Below are 24,023 nucleotides of genomic sequence, written 5' to 3' on the forward strand. Positions count from 1 at the left end.
AATGTAGGATCTAACAAAACATATGACACATGCAAGTCTTGAGTCAATTCTCGTTCTTCTATGCAATCATTCAAATCAATACCAACCATACATTTAGATTGCCAACTATTAATTGATAATATTGGGAGACATAAAATTTTAATAAAAGATCATGTGTGGGTCAGAATGGCTTATCATGCGGCTTTCCCAAATGCCCTAGCAAGTTTTCCCAAGCATGCTGGTGCGTTTGTCTATGACGATGTGAGCAATTCGACTGAATCATCTTTCATGTCGAATCATAGTCGTACGTGGCCAGGTGCAGGCTGGTCGTTCGGAAAAATGTGTGCATCATCTTGAACATATCCGATACCTAGAACTCGTTTGGGATGCATCAAGGGCTTGACTTGTGCCTTGTGATCTGATTTGAAATTATTGATGTGTCCGTCTCACTTGTCGAGGTTCCAGTTTGGTAGATATGTAACTTTTATTTTTTTTATATAATATTTATTATATGGACATAAAATTTGAATTGAGATGAAATTGATATTTTATATTCGTTACTTCTTTTTTCAAGCACCAAAGTACATGCATTTGTTTTGTCAAAGCTATTAGTATTATGCATATATTATAGTTTCATTTTAATCTCTGAGCAAAATCTGTAAGTAAATTCTTAGATCCGATGAAATAGGAAATTTTAGTGTGTGGTTTATAAGCTAGCATCTTGTTTTAATGAAATGATAATTAGCACATGATTATGTATTTATGGTGTCTTTAGCACATGATTGTGTGGGAGCTTTTTAATTCATCTTAGAAGGTGTGTCTAGCAATTGATATAAGTGTTTAGGTTCATTCTCAAAACCAATTGACAATGACAGAAATAACTCAACATGTATTTAAATTATTTTTGAGATAAAAGGTATGCGATATGAGACTTATTTTCTAAAATGTGATCTCTACAAGAGCCTACCGATCAAGTGAAAGATTACCTTTGACACATGACTAAAAGACCTTTTTTGGCCAATGAGATATGGAGATAAGTTGGGCTTTGACTTTGATATCATGTTAATGATTTATCTCAAAATCAATTGATAATGAGAGGAATAATCCAACATTATTTAAATCATTTCCAAGACAATGAAGCAACAAGTAATATAAGACTTACTTCTCAATAGATTTCGATAATGAATGCATTTGGTTTGAATGTCATACAACCGATTCTTCCCAATAGATTGATGTCATTTGGGTTGTATGACATTCATTATCGAATAGATTGAATAGATTTCAATAAAATATTTCAATAATGAATTTAATTTTGATATAAGACTTACTTCCTAATAGACCGAATGCATTTGGTTTCAAAAGTTTCTAGTATTTTAACTGGCTATTGAGGTTACCCTAGTTTCCCACGCTTAGGATTTATATTATCATGTTTCTATGACCAAGATATTATCTTCCACTCATCTAGAAGATTTACCAATTATTTAGGAGTTGTAAGATAAGATACAACTTGTTATTTTAGTTTTTATTGCACACAAAAGTTATATTTAGTACCATTAATATAAAAAAGTAGAAGTCTAGATAATTGTATAAAGTTAGTTTTTATTTATTGAAATAAACCCTTTTCTTCTCTTCTTTGAGTTTTATGTGTAAGTCTTATATATTTGTGATATTTTCACCTTAGCTAGTAACGAATCTAATTTGCTTACTTTCATGTTTTATATATATGATAAAGTTTCTTCTTCTTCTTTTTTAGAAAGATGTTAATGAAGGTGAATATTATAATTCCATTAAAGTGGTTTATTATTGCATTTCCTTTTAGAAAATCAAACACTATTATTAGCAAGTTGTCTAAGTGGATATACTTACATATTTTTCTCCTAATATATTCAACATCGATCATACTCAACTAGCTTTTCATTGTTATGAAATGATCTAGGAAATATAAAAATATTACCTTGCTTTTTGGTCTATGTAAAAAGAAATTCCACATCAACTTCCATTTGCTTATGAAGATCTTGGATAATTTAAAATCTCATAAGTTTAGAGTCAGATTTTGCTCCATAGTGATACTATATTTTTAGTATAATATCTATATATTATTAGTTTAAAATTTTATATATTCAGTATATTATTTATTACTCATTTACATCACTTTTATTTAAATATGAATGATAAATAATATAATAATAATATAAAAAATTCTTATAATATAAATACAATCATCTTTCTTTTTCTCTTATATTTTATAAGATAGGTTAGTAAAATACAAAAGTTCTATGAGAAATCTATCAAATCTAAGGGTGAAAATTTTATATTTTAAATCAGCACGAAGAACACGTGGGTAGCCTATGATTGTGACAAATGTATTGCATTATTATAGAAAATGTCAACTCTTACCACTTGTAACTTTTGGTGATTAATTTAATCCATACAATAATTTTTTTATGATTGTACGAAATGAATTCTAATTCTAATAGATAGGAGTAATGGAGCACAAATCAATGTTATCATATTGGAAAAAGGTTATCATAGGAAGTTGGTCAAGTGGTACATGTTTGATTTCCCTTAAGCAAGAATTCGTGTTCGAGTCTTGTGGATAAAAAAAATGTCTGTTGGGAGAGTTAGCCCCACGTATTTGTGGATGTTCCCGGCTCGGACAAGATTGCCTCCAATGTGAGGATAACTGTGAGAAACCAAAAAAAAATTATTGAAAAAAGGTTGCTTAGATTTAGATTTGTGTATAATTAGTCATCTATGTTCATAACAACTATTGTACTATAACAATAGCATTAAATTAAACATATACGGTGGTCAATGTCTTGATTTTATCATTTCCATTTTCCATGTTTATTTTCTTTTGCATGTTCCTAGGTAGTGAGAAGAGATTGAGAAAAATGTAATCCAAATGTAAGGGGATACTAGTACAAAGTCCAATGAGGTGGTTCATAGGTTCTCCTATATTTGTATATGAAATTGATATTTTTCGGTACTATTAATGATATTTTTCACATTTTTGGATAAAGAACCAATCTCTTTTGGGGGTGTGGATGCCCCTCCCAACATGGTGCACATCTGTTATTCCATAATAAGTGTCACTCCATGTGTCATGACCTTATGATTGGTTGAAAAAATATATCTAAGTTAAAATTTAATTTTTAAATATTTTTCTGATAATTCATAGCTTATGATACATGTAGTGACAATCATTATAAGTCAACGAATATGACAAGTGTCCCTCCCAAGAATATAAGAGATAAAATTGATATTATTTTATATTTTACACTTTCTCCAATAGCTTTACTGTTTCAACGTGATGTTAAGGATATGTTTAGAAGGAAATGAAACAGCAAGAGTACTGAAATTCAACTTTTTATTTGTCTTTGAAATAGGATTTACTTATTTTTCATTCCTTGTTGTTAGTTGCACTAGACAAAGTACTTTGTAAAAAAAATTGATGTTATTAAACTCGAATTGAACTGATTGGTTCAACCGATAAACCAATCAACTGATCACTTAAGCAATCAAACCGTTGTCAACTGATTTAACTACATCTGTTTAACAATGATCCATCAATTTGCATTAAATTGGTTAGGTCATACACATTATTTAAAAAAAAAATCATGAAATGAGAAATGGAAGGAGAGAAGATGAGCATAAATGAAGACTTAAGTTATAAGGGAAAAAGGGAGGAAGTGGAAGTTGCAAGTGAAAAAGTGGAAATATGTGTCTTTTTTATTCTAATTTCATTCGAGAGTTTGGAAGTGGATGGTGAGGTGGTGATGGGGTGGGAGGCAGCGGCGGTGAGTGGTGGCCACGTGGTGATAGGGTGGGAGGGAAACAGCGAGCCGTGGTGAAGATCATGGTGGTTGTGCTGTAATTTCAAGAATAAAAACATTATGAATAAGACATGAGAAGTTGACAACACCATTTATCCGGGACCAAGAGCAAGGACGTATGACTACCTCTCCCAACAACCTCTTTCAGAGATCTAGTAGAGCCTTACATTATTAGATACACGTTATTTTAGGTGCTTATTACATTCACTTAAATCTTAAAATAAATAAAGATATAAATAAATAAACAAAGTTTAATAAAGATATGTAGTAAACTTTTTTAACAGGTATACAACCACTATGTTCTTCTTCTATTACATTTCACTCCATAATCCCTACTCTTGTTTTTTAAGGACCCATAATCTCTACTTTGGGGATGGTCCTCCCTCACTTCCACATTTCATAAACCAAAAGGAACTTTTTATATAAAAAAAATGGAGGGTTGTGTTATTCTTCAAGAGAAAGTCAGAAGGATTAACAGTATATGATGGTCCTTATCAGAAAACTCAAAATACATACCCAAATTAGAGAATGTTGAAGCAAATATTGTCAAACTGAGATGCCATAGTTGCTAATTTTAGAAACCTCCTTGGTCAGTGATTTTTTTTCTTGCTTTGCCTCAGAAGCAAGCTTGGAAACCTGCCAGATAAAGAATGTAACATCAGTCTTTTGCATTTGATAAGAAAATATCTAATAAATCAGTATATGGAAAAATCATTAGTCTTGCCAATGTTTTCTCTATTCCATCATAGCTTGTTAAAAGTTGCATATTGAAAAGGATGAAAAGTGATTGATGTGGATGCAGAATAGTTGTTCATTTCTTCAACATTTGTGCACTAAAAAAAATCTAATCATTCAGCAACTTATATGGTGGACCAAAAACAAAAATCAGCAAGCACTAGGCTAGGATAAATGAAACCATGAGATGCACTAATAAACTATATAATTGGCATGAATCTTCAAATTATGCAGCTTGTCATGTTATCATGCACTAAAAGAATGTGTTTCATTCATTGGAGAATTGACTGAGTAGAAGCAAAATGAAGTGGGAATCTAATGTGATTCTGAAAATCTGTATAGAAACACACCACCTCACATATGAGGGTATGTGATTAAGTCAAAGTATAGGCATGTAGAAAACAAAAATAACCCACAGTAATCGAATGGTGAAAACTGTGAAGAAATGAGGTGTGAATTGATGATGTTCTCTTTTACTCATACCATCATTCCACTTCATTTATACTATTAATAGTTTTCTTACCCTTCATAGTTAATCTTCTCTTCTTTTGATAAAATAGTGGAATATTATCAGGTGAGAAGAGAAAAGTTAAAAAGAAAAGGAGCATAAGCTATCCTCACAGACATAACAAAAACGAAAGACATAACCTATGCTACGAAACCATGCAACGGAGCATGTCAATCCCTTTGCATGTCTAACAAAGAAAAACCTCCAAAAAACCCATTGGGGGGAGCAATATAGAGATGCCAAAAGAGTAACCTCACCCCTGAGCAAAAGAGCCTAAGTGTCTAACCATAATCGTGTCCATGAAATATGAGAATACTTTCTTCTCAATTTCAGTTATCTAATTATATCACATCAAACAAAAGACCAAAAAATATATTCTATATTGTAACTTCCACTCCTCCTTTCTCTTCATTTCCACCCTCTTCAATTTGTTACCAAAAGGGCTCCACAAGCACAACTCGATTGAGTTCTATAGTCTGTTTCAATTGGATTATTTTAAGGGTAAGAATTTGTGGGGGAAAGGGTGGGAATTTAATATTTCCTTATTTAGGACACAACGGGAGTAATCATTTAGGGAAAAAATTTATAATAATTTAGCTGTAGCGGACTGCATGCTTGCCTAGACAGGGAGACATTCACAGTTTTAGATTGTTGGTTGACCTTGGTTCTGCATTGTTCCTCGATGGGATGGATGAAGCTAACGACTTTAGGTGCACCACACAAAATACTGTAGGAAGGCATGTTGGGTTGGGTTAAATGAAACCATTACAAGGTAGTACAGTGGCTTGTAGGATGCCAAAGACGTCTGACAGAGCTGGGTAAGCCGACAGTTGAGGGGGCAAAACGGACAAGAGCACATTAGCACTAAGTGGGAGGAACTCGGGTGGCTTAGTGATACCATATACAAACAAGAGAGAATATGAGGAAGTTGCATGAGTGATTGACACTCAGCATTAAAACATGTTATGTTACATTTACAAGATGAATATGTAATGAACTGTTTCCTACACTCTAAATTCCAATGTAAAATTAGATAGAGCTAACTCTAACACGTTCAAACAAGAAATTGAATATTACATTCTATCTTTCTAGTTGAACTTATTCCAATTTGATTCCACTCTTAATTTGTTCCCGAACAAACATTTCATACTGCTTAATGTTACTCATCGCATGTTGTATTAATTGGTATTGAAGACTGTATTCTTCAATGTCCAATCTCAGTAGTTAAAAGAAAGGTAATGACCAAGTCCCCTGCTTGAGCTGAAGCCTAGGCTGGATCCATTACATATACAATTATGCATTAAACTATTGTTGTAATTACCTATCATTCTATATTATGAGGACCAAAGAAAATAACAATGTTTTTACAATGGCATTAACTCTCGAAAACTTTCATGCCAATCTGTCAAATAAGAGGTTGGTCCTGCCAACAGAATAATTACCTGTGACCGGAAGTAAGATGCTTCTCTTCTAGGAAGTTCTCCAAGGATATCTTTTAAACCTAATGCACCAAAAACAAGCCAAATCATCGAAAGCACGAGGCCCCAACACTAGATTATTCATTGACAAGCAGTAACTTATCAAAGCAAACATCATATTTTGTGTACCTCCTGCCTTTTTTTCAATTTTATGTGCAGAGTTAATCACATTTCTGATCTGCTTTCCAGCTTGTCTACAATGAAATAAGAATTGTAAATAACAGGTATGAGTGCAGAAATACAAAGTCAATGTTACAGCTCTACATTTGTGAGTTGCAAACCTGAGTTTTGTCCTTCCACGTAAGAGTTGCTCTTCTGCATGTACTGCACTCTTCTGAAAACAATAAGTAAAATAAAATGCCATCAATAGGTTAGCTCAAGTTTGCAAAAGGTCTATGAAATGGTATGAATGGCAAGTGTAAAACCAAGTTCCTACAATAATCTTAAATGAATGAACATTCGCAAGGGCTAAAGCCAGCTCCCCAGAGGTGGTGTATCAATGGAGGAAACAACATGAACTGGTCCAAACTCAACTACAAATGTCTGAACCGATGGTGAGTACCAGAACACAATGACCTGTGAATTTGATTGATTGCGCTCCTAACACAGATGATGACTTACCTACTGCCTTGAGACAAGGGGAAATATCTTGTGCTGAGTACCCTATTTCTCGGTTTGTTTCCTCTAAACACTTTTTTGCAGCACTGGCAACCATTCATTGGTAGCAGGAGGTTCAAAAAACAGCACAGTGATGGCTGCACTAACTTGAAATATGACAATACTGTTCCACCTTCCTTTTTTCTGTTCTTTAAATGGGTTTCACACTAAGCTGCTAGGAGAGGCCGAGAGGGAAAATAAAACATAAACTAAAAATATACAGTGAAGTTTGATGAATTCAACACAGCGGAAAAGACAAACTCAGTCAAGGTGGCTGGCATCTGTCTACCATGTTGAGGAATTATAGGATTAGGATCGAGGAAAAAAGAAGAGAGAAGGCAGCTAACAAGCATACACTAATCATGAGGAGAAGCTACAATGACGCAGACTCAATTACAAAAGGGGATTACTTTTCAAAAGTATTGTATTGTTGCACCGACATTTTTCCTCTATGCATTTCTTCCATTTTCTTTCTGCTCAAGATAGTTAAGAAGGTCAAGAGTAGACTTATCTTCAGGGATAGAATTTTTTAATAATTAGGATAAGGATTCCTCTCTGAATTGAGGGGGCTTTATGGCTCTGAGCCTCTGACAATAATAAAGGATTACTTCACCAGTTTGTAAATGTGGATTCGGCTTATTTTTTCCTGGTTGTTTAACCAGAGCACCAGCCCTCTACTAAAGATTTTATTATATTGATCCTTTTGTGTTGAAAATTGGAACTTTTAATGCATGAAAAAGCTGAAAATTAAATGATAGAATATATAAAACTACTTCAATGAGAACATATATGAAACATATTTTTTACCTCCAACTTTTCACCTTCAGCTTTTAGAAGATCAATTGATTTCCTCAACTCCTTCAATTCAACACTGGCTCTGGAAATCAAAGACTACACCCAAAAACAAATGCCAAAGCAATAACCCAGGTAATTGAACATTTCACATCAATCATATATGTTCACCAAGTATTCAGAATATATACCGAAATAGGAAAAAACATTTTTAAAGATCTAAACAACATTTCAAAAAAGCAGTAAAAAGGAGAGGAAAAAAACTTCAATTAAGGAAAGAATGCATACTTGAACCAGGGGCAGAAATGTTATATAAAATGTGGTGGTCGCCCCCATGAAAAAACATACTCTCTCAATATATGCTATTAGATGTGATAACTCATTCATAAAACATACATTCTAAATAGTGATGGCAAAGTTGAAACATAGATTTTCACTAGTCTTTGTTGGAAACTTTGATTTTGCTTAACAGGAATAAATTTTCACTAATCTTTGTTGGAAACTTGTAATAAATCTTGTGTCTTTTGTTTAAATGACAAGTATAATTAGGCTACTCACCTCTTCACTAACAAAAAGGCGCAAGGTGTTATAGTATAAGATCCGACGAGGCCCTACAGGGTAAAATTTAAAGAAAAATAATAATAATCTGCTATTAGATAACATGTTGAACATTTAGAAGAATGTCAATAGTGTTGCCTCTGATAACAATAGTAAAATTGAAGCCTGATATGAATATTTTATAAGCAAATTACTGACATTGAAATTTAGGTTCAAGGGTTGGCCATGGCCTTAATATCAATTATCCAGAAAGTTCTATGTACAATTGACAGCTTCATTACAGTACAAGTATAAATTTACATGCAGCATGAACAATGAAATATTAGATTATTTCGTTCTTTTGACTAGAAACTTCTAATTTGAAAAGGGATGAAATAAAAGCATAAACCCTTACTTTTAAGTACTACAAGACCCAAGGCAGCAGTGGCCCCACATGTTATCATAGGATGTGAAGCTGCTACAAGTACACCTTCTGCAATGGAAGATTAAAAGTGAAACTTTAGAAGCTTGAATTCCAAAAGAAGAACCTATCTTCAGCAAATAAAACACCAAGCCACCAAAACGCGAACCTTTGATCTTTCCGATCAAAATACCCTCATAAGCATTGTACTGAGACTTGATATCATCCAAAGAATCCTACAGGCAACAGAAATTAGTCGCATAACATAAGAAACCATTCACACATTTAAAGTATTTTGCAAATGTTAGGGCGACAGTTTGTTATCAAAGTTTTGTTTCCCTTTTTATTTTCAATGGATATGTTTTCACAATGATTACAGAAATGTTATCTTGTTTTCAACAGTCCGTTGATTTTTACATACCCATTTTCTTCCTGATATTTTGAAACAGGGAATACAATGAAAACGAAATAGTATTCAGGTAAGTATTACTTAAAGAAAGCATTCTCACTGAAAATAAAAATAAGAAACAAACTGATCTAGACCGGATTTTAGACCGAGTTGACACCAAGGACCATTGTGGTCCCAACGCCTCACCATCTGTTTTCATTACAAAGTTATAAACTTGCACGGCTTAAGCAAGCCCACGAAACTCAGCTCGCGAGATCAAGAGGGAATCTTATCTAGACCGGATTTTAGACCGAGTTGGCACCAAGGCCCATTATGGTCCCAATGCCACACTAACTGTTTCCATTACAAAGTTATAGACTTGTACAGCTTAAGCAAGCCATTGGCAAGATAAGCCCGCGAAACTCAGCTCGCAAAATTAAGAGGGAATCATACCTCAAACTATATAACAACCCTAATAGTAACAACCTGATATGTATAACTGTATAAGTTAAGTCACTCCAAATCAGGCACAAGGACCCTAATGTCACACTCTAATTGATAAGATCACTGGTGATATCTCCCTACCTCTAGTCACAAATCCGAAACCACGAAACCCGTGAAAATCAAGGGATTAGATCAAAAGACATCAAAATCTAAATGGTTCATTCATTTTTTTTTGGTTTTCCCAATTCTTTTCTGTTTTCCTCTGGAAACTAATACAATAAGGAAAAAACAAAATCTTCACATGAATAATAATACCATTGTTATTATTGAACAAAAAAGCAAAAAAAAAAAACGAAACCAATTGAATTAGGTCATATTATATAACGAATCAAATTCAAAATTTTATTTTTTAATTTTCTGGGGAAACAAATAAAAAATAAAAAATAATAGTTACCAAGGTTTGATTGAAATGAGCAGAAGAAGTTGAACGGATTTGAGAAAAACGGGAAATGGAAGCATCGAGAGCAGATTCAACGGCGTCGTTTAAGGCCTTATGATATAACTGGACCTGTTGAAGAGCGTAATCAAGAAACGGCGCCGTTTCATCTAGGAATCGAGTATTGGTAGTTTTTGTTGAGTTGTTGACCGGAGCTGAGGCTGTCTCCGATTCCGATGATTCCGCCACCGCTGTCATTGCCGTAGAAGAGAGTTTTGTCCCTAATGTTACAAAGTTGAGTAAACTATCTATATCAGCCACTAGCGTGGTGTCTTTCCCTCACCAATTTTATTCCACTTGTACTACCAATGGTATCTCATTGTCATGCCCAATTTTATTCCCTGACCAATAGAGAGAAAATGGCATATTGGATGGGTACATTTTTCATGTCTGGTCCGCCTAGAATGTGTACATTTTTCATGTCTGGTCCGCCCAAAATGTGCGAAGAGCGGTGGGCATGGCCCAAATTACCAATGATAATTTTGACTATTAAAATAAAATTCAATGATTCATATTATTTGTTCTCATGTCTTATAATAATATATTATCCTCACATCAATCACTATATATATATATATGTTGAAGAGAAGAACATGAGGAAACAATAAAGAAGAAAATGGACATGGCAAGTGTTGTGCAGTGGAAACGATCATTGTACAACATTTATCACAAACAATCAAATAAATGACATAAAATAAATAGAAATGAAGAAATAATAGAATTTGGTAACATGAATTAGCTAATTGTATCTACATCCCCAATAACGTTAAGTAGCTACCAAGATATTATTATAGATAAAAGATTACAAGTTTTAACACATCCATGGACCTAAGTGTCCATTGGCTATTTTTAATTTGTGCTTCTATTTGGTGTACATAATAACAAGGGATCTAAGTCCAATATATAACATTGATATTCTACTATATTATAATGTTAGGCAATGTATGGCTAAATATAATAACATATTTCAAATATCCCTAACAATCTCCATCTCAAATGAAATAGACGGACATCTCGCTCCTTATGAAATCTACACAACAATCTCTACCTAAGCGAATATTTGACTTCACCTTGCTTAATGTCTAATTATCTTTAACAACTCCTCCACATAAGAGTCTGCTCTCCTACAACATAAATCTTCTAAGTATTCTTGACGATGTTACTAAAAGTCTAGCTCTCAAACTTATAGTGCAGTTTCCCTTACCGTCATCTAATGGTACACACCACCTAGCCATATATTCTAAGGAAATCTTTTGATATATGGAACATCTACACAAAAGTTCATCAACAATCGTCTTCTTTAATACTCAGTCAAACTGAATCTTGGAGCTTCCTTTGAAAGCCCTTACCGCTGTCATCATTGTCTAGTCCAACAATCAAAATTAAAAGAACTATCATACGTCATCATAAGAAGTATACCCATAAGACATACCTTGTGTCAATGCTAACCAATATTCGTGTCACATACTTACATCTAAGTCAATACTCATGTCACACTCTACATCTCTATCGACGTATGTGCTACATCTTGTATCAAAGTCAATACATATGTTACACTCCACATCAAAGTCGGACAGTGCATCTCTGCTTTTTTGGATTAGCTAGCAATTAATATATTTCCCTATGACGTTGTTAACATGCTATTAGGATATTCTAGTTCTCATCTCACATGAGATCATTCTCTCAATATCTGGAGAGATATTGTCAGCATAAGACTCAACACCTTTATTAATATCTCCACCTTGGTCTCAAATTAATACATGGACTTCTGGGGTTCTGGATCCAACACAAATGTGGCCCCACCCTGTTACATCATGTTTCATTATCCTTCAACTTATATATTTATCCTCGTGCAATACCTTTGACACACCTTGTCTAGTCAACATGCTTTCATCATATTTAGTTGTTATCTGACCCATGGGTTAAGAGTCATCTCTCAATTGGCTATGATACCAATAGTTGGTACAGTAATCGTTGTAGAACATCAGCCACAAACAATTAAATAAAATGCATAGAATAAATAGAAGAGAATAAGACAATAAAATTTGGTAACAGGGTTCAACCAATTATACTCATATCCTTGAGAATATTGAGTGGCTACCAATATATTATTAGAGAATAATGATTACAAGTTTTATCACACTTATATGCCCAAGTGTCTGTTGGGTGTTTTTAATTGGTGCTTCTATTTGGTGCACATAATAACAAGGGATTTGAGTCCAATATATAACATTATATTCTACTTTATTCTAATATTGGACAATGTGAGACCTCATATAATAATATATTTCAAGCATCCTGAATAGCAAGCTTTGGTTTTGGTAAGGTAGATTTAGAAAAGTGAGGAATAAAGGAGAGAGAAGTTGAAGAGAAATGAGAAGTTTCTCACATTTGGTTGAGAGGGAAAAGAAAGAGAGTAAAAAAATGACTTGACTCAAAATTTCTTTCTTTACAATATTCACAACTCATTTATATTACTTTTTATGAAGAATTAATGATGATAAAACATAAATAATGAATAACGCAGTGACAACATATATAATCCATACACTACAACTACATAAAAAAATTCTTAAATAAAAAACTAATAGTTAAAATAATATATTTCATAATATTAAATATGTTATTTTTACTAACTATTAGATATTATTGATATTTAAAAAATTGCATTGTTTCACTCCTTTTCTTTTCTATCCAATCAAATAAACTAAAGAGAGAAGAAAACACATATTTCTATTTTTTTTCTTGTATTAAACAATAGAAAAATTCACTTTATTTCTCAACTCTTTTCTTTCTCACACTTAACCCATTTTCTTCTCTTAACCAAAGAGAGCTTAAGATTGTGTTTGGTACTACTAAAAAGGGAAGGAATGAAAATGGTGGAAGAAAAAAGGAGGAAAATAACTTTTCCTTGTTGGTTGACAAGGGAAAATGGGGGGAGATAAAAGAAATGTGGCCCCTGCTAATTTCCCCCCAAATGTGAGTGGAAAAGTGGAGGAAAAACAATTTTTTTTATGAAAAAGACTATAATACTCTCATTTGTGTAATCAAATTTCATTACTAATGTTTCAAATAGATTAATTGTGTCTTCCTTAGGTGTAATAAAAGATATAATAATTTTATCTCAAGTTAAGATAATTGAAAGTGTATAAAAAGTTGAATAATTGTGATAGTATATACTAAAAACAAAGTAGTAAAAACAACAATGTTTTAAATGTGACATTTTTATTTATGAGTTTTTATATAATTAACACATATTTTTTCTTTCCTTTCACTTTTTACACAACCAAACAAGAGGAGAGAAAAAATTTCTAATTTTCTTTCCTTCATTTTTCCTTTAAACAAAACAAATCACTTTCCATTTCACTTTTTACTTATTTTCATCCTTCAATTTTTTCTTCTTCTTCCCTTCCATTTTCCTTTGCCAATCAAAGAGAGTGTAATAAGAGATGAAAAGGAAGATTGTAGGATCTAGCCGCATGCACGTGTGGTAGTATCTAGATTTTTTGACTTGACAAACATCCACAGGTACGTGGGGCTAGCTTTCCTAACGGACATTTTTTCCATCTACAAAACTCAAACCCAGATTCTTGCTTAAGAGGAATTAAACATGTACCACTTGAACCAACGCCCGTTGGTTGACTTGACAATTGTTTGGTCTTTCTTTGGAGTTTGGACTCTCAAATACCACAAATCCTAAAAGCAAGGGTCAATGCTTAAATGCACTCTAATTTTGTGGGTCCAAATTTCATTCTTACCCTTCACACATTGTCGGCAAGGTCTATCTCAATTTAAAGATTTAATTTTCCAATCACTTTAATTAAATTGTAATCAATCAAAAGTCAACTTGCGAAGATTCATCATAAATTATGAGTGCATGTAAGTTGAAATCTGCTTACTATATTTTGTCCTTTTCTCATTTCATTTCCCATTCTCTTATTGTAAAATTTGCTTTTCCCTAGTTAGGAAAATAAATTGTTATCACTAAATTTGCCAATAAATGTAATCATAACAAATTGTATTTTTAAATATAAAGGGTGCGGTGAGAGCTTTAGAAGAAAAAAGAGGTTAGTATACTTTGTTATCATTATTGATTAAATTAAAGATAAAATATGGAGACGCATATTACACACTATATTTGGAGACAAGTATGTTTTATGACTTTGATATTATCATCTAGAATTAAATTTAATTAGAATAAAATTTTAATATATTATCAGAATCTTATCGATTGTCTCGATATGGTTTCATTTTCACACAAGTGGTGTTAATTATACTTTCCATACTTAAAGAGCAGTGACACTCACAATTTGTTAACATTATTTCTCAATTTCAAGCTTCTTCTACTCACCTTCCAAATGGCCAATACCCAAATCATTTCCTTCTTTCTTTATTATTTACCTCTTCCAACCCAAGTCCCCAATTCCCTCACTTGCCAACTTCACCTATTACTACTAGAGTTAATTTAAAGTTTACCTCTTAGATATTTTTACTAATATCTTCATCTTCTACCAAACTAGACCTTCAATTATCACATATACTTAACTCAACCTAGAATAATTGTTTATCTCATATATATTAGCACAGTTAAAATGAACTTGCTTTTTTATATAAACAAATATATTCCCTCATATTTTATGAGTAATAAAAGACCTTTTAATTATATGTCCTAGATATTTTTTTAGATTGACAATTATATATATATAGAGGAGATTGAGAAAATAAATGAAAAAGGATGAGTGTAACTATATGTCAAATATATTCTTTAACCCATATAATTCGTTGGATTTAAGAAAATAAATGAATGAGATTGAGTATAACTTAACTTATCTGTAAACGAATTTCTCCTCATATATATATATATATCTAAATTAACAAAACCCCACCATTACTTTGTGCTTGACAACAATTCTCTCTAGGATCAATCTCTTTCTACAAGGCCAAAGAAAAAAGAAACTCAACTTTCCCATTTTCTACATGGCTTATTCTTCTTCTCTAACAATTTCCCCAAGAAAGCTTCGTTATGATTTGTATTCCTATTCCTACCAAGAAGATTCCAACACCCCATTAGTGATAAATGTTCTGGCTTCACTTATTGAGAGAAACATGGCCAGAACCGAGAGAATTATCAAGAATTGTTCTTATTCCTTGTCTAAGGCCATTAGCACTAATATCTTTGATTGTAGAGAGATTCCAAACATGACAATACAATCTTATCTAGAGAGAATTTTCAGGTACACTAGAGTAGGACCATCAGTTTATGTTGTTGCTTATGTTTATATTGACAGGTTTTGTCAGAAAAATGATGGGTTTAGAATCAATGCTAGAAATGTGCATAGGCTTCTTATTACAACTATCATGGTGGCTTCTAAGTATGTTGAAGACATGTGAGTTTTTCTTCTCTTTCCTTGTTTCTCTCTGTTTACTTTCTTTGCACAATGTTTACTCTAATCGTCATATAGATAAAGAATTTATCCCTTTCGGGAATGCGTGATTGTTAGCCTATATCTGATTTTAATAAATAGTTCTCTTAAGAATCAATTTTTTGACATTCTAGCTTATATCAGATTCGAAAAGGCCTTGCAGCAGTAAACCAATGTTTTGTTAGTAAATTGATAGTGTTTTTTAATAAAATGTTATTTTTTATTGATTTCTGACTTTAGGACACCAGTTAATAAGAGATTTTATGATTAAATTTTATAACTTATATCTTGAAATCTTTACATTATTTGATAAAGAGATGCACATCTGCTGACTCACACTTAGTGTTACTTCATATGCTTGTGATTAGTTGAAAAAATATATATTTAAGTTAAAATTTAATTTTTAAGTATTTTTCTGACTATTCATAGCTTATAACATATAGAGTAGCACTGATTATAGCATAGTAGATGTGCTCCATTGATAAAGAGGTTTGTTAAGAGGAGAGAAATTTTGCTTATGTTGATCTCAATTATTGACATTTCACATTTGACACTGCTTTTTAACAGCAAAGGAAAGGGACAATTTTTGTTAAAACCACGAAGAATTTTGGTTCATGGTATCTATTCATGTTTGATAATGTGTCAATTTCTCAACTATCCAATTTGCTTTCACATTCAAAGGAAATGATGTATTAACAAAAAAAAAATGGTTTCTTTTGATTGATAGGAACTACAAAAATTCATACTTTGGAAGAGTTGGTGGGTTAACAACTAATGAGTTGAACAAGTTAGAGCTGGAATTCCTTTTCTTGATTGGTTTCAAATTGCATGTGAATTTGAGTGTTTTTGATAGCTATTGCTGCCATTTAGAGAGGGAAGTCGGCATCGGAGGAGGGTACCATATCGAACGAGCCCTGCGATGTGCAGAGGAAATCAAAGCAATGCATAGAGAAGATGTACACAAATTGTTGGTGTGATTTTGTGGTATGGTTAGAGAATTTTGCTTTGATGTGCATAGATTGGTGTAAATCTAAATTCTAAATGTTTGTTGGGGTATTGGGATTTAGAGACAACAAGAAGTTAAGTCAAAGCAAGAGCATTGTACAATTTCTCTAGCAAGTATTTGTATAAATCTTTACATAATGATGCATTCATTATGTAAAGATTTATACATAATGAATGCATCATACACCAAAATCAATAATGGTAAAATATGAATGGTGAATAATATAGTGACAGTATAAAAAATCTCTTATAGTGTCAGTGTATATATCTTTTTCTCTGAGTATTTTGGTATTTTTTAACCCTGAACTTGTCTGTGGTTTATGTCTAAGTCAAAATATCCATGTGAGTGTATTAAGTAGGAGCTACATTATCCCTAAATTATTTATGTACATTATTTTTGCGAGCAAAACATACAAATTTTATTCATTTGCCCATTTGCCCACTACATCTACAGACATTTCTACTGGGCAATGCGGACGATTTGCAGACATAATTAAAGGAAAAAAAGAAAATGTCAAATAAATTACAATGTTATGTGATTTAAATTTTATTGTGTCAAAAAATTGTGATGTAATGCGATTTGTTCAATTTCGTATAAAATATCAAAGTTTTTTTAAAAAAAAAAATATCTCAACTGTTTCATTTAATTTCTTTTTATTTTGTAATATTAATTTGTTTCTTTTTAAATGATTCATCAATACTCGTGGGACGCCCGCATGCCCCTCAGCTCATTTTAAAACGGTTAGGACATTTATTTTTGTCCGTTAACGCAATACGGATATGCCTACACCCGTTTAATTTTTGCGAATATTTACGAACACATACAAAACAATTAGAACGACCCATTTTGTCATCTCTACTCACAATGATGAGTCCCAACCTCAAGAAAATCCAAGAATAGGCAAGGGCAACAAAGGAATCGGGAGTGGAAGATAGTAGGAAAGTAATCAATAAGCAAATAGACATTGGTTAAAGTAGCTAGCTGGAATATAAGTGGTCTAATAACCTTAATAAGCAAGACATGAATCGAACGATGTTATAATAGTCTATCAAATCTATTCTCGATTTACTTTTACGGACCTTAATTAACCTCTTTCCTCTTCCATCTCAATAGAAATGACAGAAGGGGGATCATACACACTGAAAACTCTTGAAGCAGAAATCACAGCTAAAACTAAGAAGCAACAAAAAGTAAACACATGCAAGATTATAGCCAACTTTACTTTGCTGCAAAACCTGCCATAGGAACTGCATGCTTCACTCCATGAAATATTCTTAGCACCATTATAAGCTAGGGAATATATCTCCATTGATGCAGAAACTGATGTTATCATCAAATAAGCTAGAATCTGTAAATAGGATCAATTACAAATAAGCTAAGAAGCAAAAATCAATTTTAGCAAACTTAGTAGATATCCCTAAAATTTTCTATTTTTATTAAATATAAATCTCCACCATATATTAAATACACAAAAGTTTTATAAAGTACTTGATATTATACCATTATCTATATTTTTTTAATCTTTGAGTATATATTTTCCAAAATACTTTAAAAGATATTTTTCATTTTAAATGTTAAGAGTAATAAATAGTCTGAGATCATTGTAACTCAACTAAGAAATCTATATTAAAATTTGGTCTAACATCATTTACTTTACTTTATAAATCTACACTAAAATCATACACTTAACTACATTTTAGAAGAGTCTCATCAAATTTTAGTGTTTACATATTATGAAGGATTATGGGAGAGTATAAAATTTTCAAAAGTTATATATTAAAAGAGTGAAATTGAATTTAAATTTCAAATTAATATATTAAAGCAATATAAAACTAACATAAAAACCCAAGTTTAAGATTAAAAAAGGAGAAATAGAATTAAAAGGTTAGCTTGAGTCATGAGTCATAAGATTCAAATCCTACCCACTGAAAATTAATAACATAATAATATTTGACTATAAAAAAGATTAATGTATGTGAATCATTATTGAGGGACAAAGATCTATTATCTCAAACCAATTATATTATGTCATGTCAGTTAAAGAAATTAAAAAGACTTTTTCAATTGTTGCTTCATTGTGATTGGTTAAGGACGATATTAACGACAAGTTTGAGAACAACAGACCTGATCAGAGACAAAGAAAATCCAAGGTTTGGATACAAGATATCTGACCCATGAGCTAGCTACAGCAACAAGAGCATAAACAGCACAAAGAGCACTTACAAAAACCATGTACCTATCAAAATCAAATTAAACAATTAATCAAAATCAATGGCTCAAAATATGAAAATTAATTATACTAATTCTTACTTGAGACCCAAAATGTTGCTATATTTAAGCATTCCATAGATGCTATTATCTTGCTGATTAGTCACAGTAACCCATATGGTTGCTACAGATAGAGGAACCACACAAAGCCTTAGAGATGAATCAAAAAGCTTAAGCATTGGAAGATGATTTTTTCTTGATGCAATTTCATGAATATTTGTTCTCATATTTTGTATGCAAATTGGTAAAGATTAATATTTTAGTTGGTGGTGTAATATAATGTGAATTGAAATGCATGATAGAGATCTCATCATGAATTTTGTAGGTGGGGGTGGTGAGAATAGTGGGAGTCCTTTTTTCAGAGAATAATCATGGTTCCTTTGGTTGGTTTGGTGGGTGTTCCTTATTATAAGAATGTTGTTCGTAAACGTCTTTTTTTATACTACCAATGATATTTATTTACTCTTTCGGGTTCTTTACAGGATATGTTGTTATTTTTTCCTAACAAGTGTCGGTTCTAGAAATTTAACTTTTGACTTTTTGATCATTCTAGGATTTTGTAGGACCTTATACCACTAGACCAATACTTGTTGGTTGTTGGTAAATGTTTATACACATAAAACTTAACATTTGTAGAATTTTATGTTTTTTTTTAAATTATTTTACCTTTATTTTACATACCAACCCTCCATCCCGTTTTTTAATAATCAATTATATCTCGAACCTATGAGAGAGTAATTAATTTCTTTCGAATGTATGATTGTTGTTCCCCAGAATTATATCGCTTCATAATTATATTTAAAACAAAATTGTGAACATAACATGATTGGTTCCACTACCTCATGTCAATGTGGTCTTTTGCTACTTTTCCTAAAGTGAATATAATCAATTTTAGAATTTGGTTATTCAACTGTGGGTGGGTTCAATCGAAAGAAGATTGAAAACATATTTTTATATCTAAAATAAAACATATTTATATTTACATTTACAAGTAATTCAAAATTACTATGATTTAAATGCACTTTAATTTTTTAAAATCTAATTTATCCAATTATTAATAATTGACGAAATAGAATAATTGAGGATAAATTCCTATTTATTTATAGATACATACAAAATATATATATAGATATAGTACACAAACAACTTTATTTTTAAATTTCATATTAATATATTATTAAATTAATTTAAAAAAATAATGTCTTGATCTTGATGTTTTGTCCTCATTAGATGTTGAACATGGTATTTGAGTTTCCTTATTATTATTCTAACTTTATAAAATTGACTAAGTTTAAGCTTGTTGAAGAATACTTGAACTTTATAAATTAACACTTTTATAGTATTTTTTTTCTATTTTATTGGATTTTAATTATTTCCTTATAATTTTCTGGAAATTAAAAACTTGTGGGACGTTGTAAAGATCCATAATAAAGATTCCTTACTTTTGTGTGTTGTGCATTCACTATATGACCCCATTAAATTGAGCTTTTATGTAACTTCAATTGTGAGAAGCAACTTGTAATAAGTAATCTTGTTAAAAAATATTCTCAAACAAATACATCCATAATAGGTAAAGAAAGACGTATGAGAAAGACTTGTATGAAGACGTATTTATATAAATCTTGAGAACATATTAAAAATTTAGTTCTAATTAAAATTTTGTCGTAAACGATATCACAAAAAAATATGAAATTATTTTTAAATATGACGTATTAAATACATCTTTACACAAGTTTTTCTAGATGTGTAGGTTCGTTTGTATTGTCAAACTTCATTCATGAGGGATTGAAATAGTAAGATTTTAAAACTTACTTCACGTCTTAATCATCAATTTTAGGGAAATCCAATAGTTTAAATTAGTTAATATATCTAAATAATTATATGTCCATAAAATTAATGACTGACGCAGTAGCATTAATATAGTAAGAAAGTCAATGCTTCAACTGAATCCTCTAATTCATGAACATTATATAATGTCTTTCGTTGACTTCATTAAAATCCAATTGAAACAAATAAAACCCAATGGCTTTTTTCCTGTGTTGCACCTAATATGCTACTCTAATACATGCTTTGCACAATCACTTCAATCTCATATTTATTATTTTTTACAAGTTAAAAAAATTATTATTAGATTAACTGAAGAATATAAAATAAAGTAAGTAGAACAATTATTATAAACACAATTACCTAAACATAGGGACAAAAGCCAATCTCTATTGGCACAATCAAGAGTACAAATTAAACTTACTCTATTTACACACATGAATCATATAGTTTAGTAAATTAGCCTAAGGTGAAAGAATTCAAGTAGGTTTTGATGAAGATAAAAAGGAACACATTTATAAGTGTTAATTCTCTTTGGTTTTGATGAATCCAAATTAAATTGATCAAATATGATAATATTGAATCATTTCAACATTCTAATCTATCCAATTTAAGTATATAGAAGACTAGATAAATACAATGAATTACTGAATCTATCAAGTGACTTGTCTATTTATAGTTAATATCTACCTTTTAACATTCGTTGTAGTCTATTTTCATATTCGTCAATAAACTTATCAACGGGTATTAGTTTAAGTGGTACATGTTTGATTCCCCTTTCGAGTCTCGTGAATGGAAAAATGTCTGAATACAATCAAAAGCCATGTCGAGAAAGGATCCTCGATAACAAAACATTAATTCATACTTCAATATTGGAGAAGACTATATCCGGTTGAACGAAAAGATAAAGTGGTTATTGCATTCTAAAAAGAAGCAATCATACAATAAGACTTCTAAAAAGAAGAAGGTAATTATGACAACTTCGAAAAATCTTGATCGAAGCTCCAATGACAATGAAGACAAAACTTGAAACAAATCTATGTCTAGTGGTAGACACTGAGTCTAATTCACACAACTAGGTATAATTTGAACTTGATAAATTAACTAATATATATGATAAATTTTAGAAGAATCAAATTTTGTCTCTAAATCTTAGAAAGATCTCAAGAGAAATCATGTCAAGCTCTCAAATTAGCATACAATAAAATCTCGAGAGTTTGAAAAGTTGTATAAAGAAAATAGAGAACATGAGCCCAAAGTCATGCTACCTTCTATATAAGTAATTAGACTTCAAAAGGGGTATAAAAACTCGCTTATGACTTGTTTATGTTTGTAAAAGGAAGATAAAATTTGCTAAAGTTTTAGTAAGACAAAAAAAGGTCTCTAATTAAAGGATTTGGCTACCATTACAAAATCCAACTAAGGTTATAGTTAAGAAAAAATGACCATTATTGGAAGACTAGGTGAGCCATGCCCAAGGATATATACAAAAAGAGAAAGTTTTTACGAACTTTCTCGCACTAACAAGAAATGACCCAAAAAATGTGGATACCTAAATACTCATATTGGAGACATTCTCAACAAATATAAACATACATCAATTACGATTCCAGGAGAGTGGTTGCTTACAACATATGACCGAAGTAAGTTCTATGTTCCTCGATTTGAAACCTAATTAAAGATGGTGGATATGTTACTTTTGGTGGCAATCAAAAAGGAAAGGTTGAAGTAGTTAAAATTCGCGATAAGCCTCCCTTACCTAGAATATCTAATGTTTTGTATGTAAAATGATTAAATCATACTTTGATGAGCATAAGCCAATTATGTGATATTGATTATTACATTTCATTCTCATATAATGCATGCATGGTAGTAGGTGTTAAAAATGGCAACATCATTTCTACTAGTCTTTGAGAATACAATTTTTACAAGAAAAACATGTTTGGTCATTTTAGAACAATAGGTGTTACTTGTATCTTATATAACAATGATAAGAGATAACTATAACATAGAAAATTAGGACACATGCATCAACATGAAACATATATCCATATTAAAAGGCATAACTTTTAAAAGGATTATTTGATATCTCAATATTCTATATGATGCTTGTTAAAAGGTACACAAAAAAAGGTATATTTTTAGTTCCAAGAACCCTTACAACTTTTGCATATGAATATTTTTGTTCAATCAACACTACTAGTCTATTTTGGTAATCAATGCAATAGAAACAAATTCAAAGAATAATCAATCCTGGAAGTAAATAATAGTATATGAAAAAAAATAAGAAAAAGAATAAACGCCACGAATATACTTAAAAGTTAAAAGTCACTTATGCATGCATGTCAACTCACATTTTTTGCTTATAAGTATCACACATAAAATAAATTTAAAAAAAAAGACTTTTTTATTAAAATTAGATAAATCATTAAATTTATTAAGATTTACGTGTATAAGATTATTATTCAAGTTGCTAATTTTTTAAAACAGTAATAGATAAAAATATTAAAAGGTTGATATATTATCAAGAGATAAATATTTTAAAAGCGGATAATAACATAACTAAATATTAATATTAGGTGATTAATATTCATGATTGGTTTTATCTTTGAATATTAATTATTTTATTGTTAAATGTCAAGGGAACTTATAATTAGTTGGTTAGTTAAAAGTAAGGTGTTTGTATATTTTTTACCATTTAATTTGTATTGAATTATAAGTTGTAGAATCTAATTTGAAAATATAAATTTTAGTATGGATAGAATAGGGGGAAATAAAATTACATAAACTAACTATAAATTCCCTTTATTAATAGACATAGAAGATGTATTAAAAATGATGAAACAAAAAATGCTCAACATATATTTGCAAGTGCATATTTCTCCTCAACAAATGGAAATCAATGAAGAAAGACTATTTTTTTTTTCGTAATATCAAATCAATAAAAAATTATATGAGTTTGTGTGCATGAAGTGCCCTGAAAAGCAAAGAGCTCCAAATTAGGAATGACAATAAAAACTGAATCCGTGGGTTCGAGTTTGAGTTTTACTCGAGTTTAAATTTTGGTTTCAAGTTCGGATTTGGTATAACAAAGACTCTAACTCAAACCTGCCCAAAAGTAAGGTAATTCAATTTAAAATTGAAATTTCTATCATGTGCCCATTGTTTTTAATTTCTAATTTTACTTTACATACTATTAGATCTTCAAACATAAAAGAAAAAGAAATAATA

At 31.0% G+C, this 24,023-nt stretch overlaps 3 protein-coding genes across 3 annotated transcripts; 1 reads left to right on the plus strand and 2 right to left on the minus strand.

Annotated features, from left to right (window-relative positions):
* LOC109361223 lies at positions 4,049 to 10,555 on the minus strand. The gene is made up of 9 exons (XM_019606603.1): positions 10,230 to 10,555; positions 9,113 to 9,179; positions 8,938 to 9,015; positions 8,544 to 8,596; positions 8,001 to 8,084; positions 6,818 to 6,870; positions 6,666 to 6,730; positions 6,501 to 6,559; positions 4,049 to 4,451 (listed from the first exon to the last, which is right to left on the minus strand). The coding sequence occupies exons 1-9, from the start codon at positions 10,467 to 10,469 to the stop codon at positions 4,362 to 4,364; spliced, it is 789 nt and encodes a 262-aa protein (XP_019462148.1). The 5' UTR covers positions 10,470 to 10,555; the 3' UTR covers positions 4,049 to 4,361.
* Positions 15,193 to 16,814, plus strand: LOC109359246 (cyclin-U2-2-like). The gene is made up of 2 exons (XM_019603836.1): positions 15,193 to 15,658; positions 16,422 to 16,814. Exons 1-2 carry the CDS (start codon positions 15,249 to 15,251, stop codon positions 16,669 to 16,671), a joined length of 660 nt encoding a protein of 219 aa, XP_019459381.1. The 5' UTR covers positions 15,193 to 15,248; the 3' UTR covers positions 16,672 to 16,814.
* On the minus strand, positions 17,778 to 19,315 carry LOC109359247 (CASP-like protein 2D1). Its single transcript, XM_019603837.1, has 3 exons — positions 19,011 to 19,315; positions 18,825 to 18,936; positions 17,778 to 18,048 (listed from the first exon to the last, which is right to left on the minus strand). Exons 1-3 carry the CDS (start codon positions 19,193 to 19,195, stop codon positions 17,785 to 17,787), a joined length of 561 nt encoding a protein of 186 aa, XP_019459382.1. The 5' UTR covers positions 19,196 to 19,315; the 3' UTR covers positions 17,778 to 17,784.

Source organism: Lupinus angustifolius, chromosome LG11, assembly GCF_001865875.1.
Source record: "Lupinus angustifolius cultivar Tanjil chromosome LG11, LupAngTanjil_v1.0, whole genome shotgun sequence".
NCBI lineage: Eukaryota > Viridiplantae > Streptophyta > Magnoliopsida > Fabales > Fabaceae > Lupinus > Lupinus angustifolius.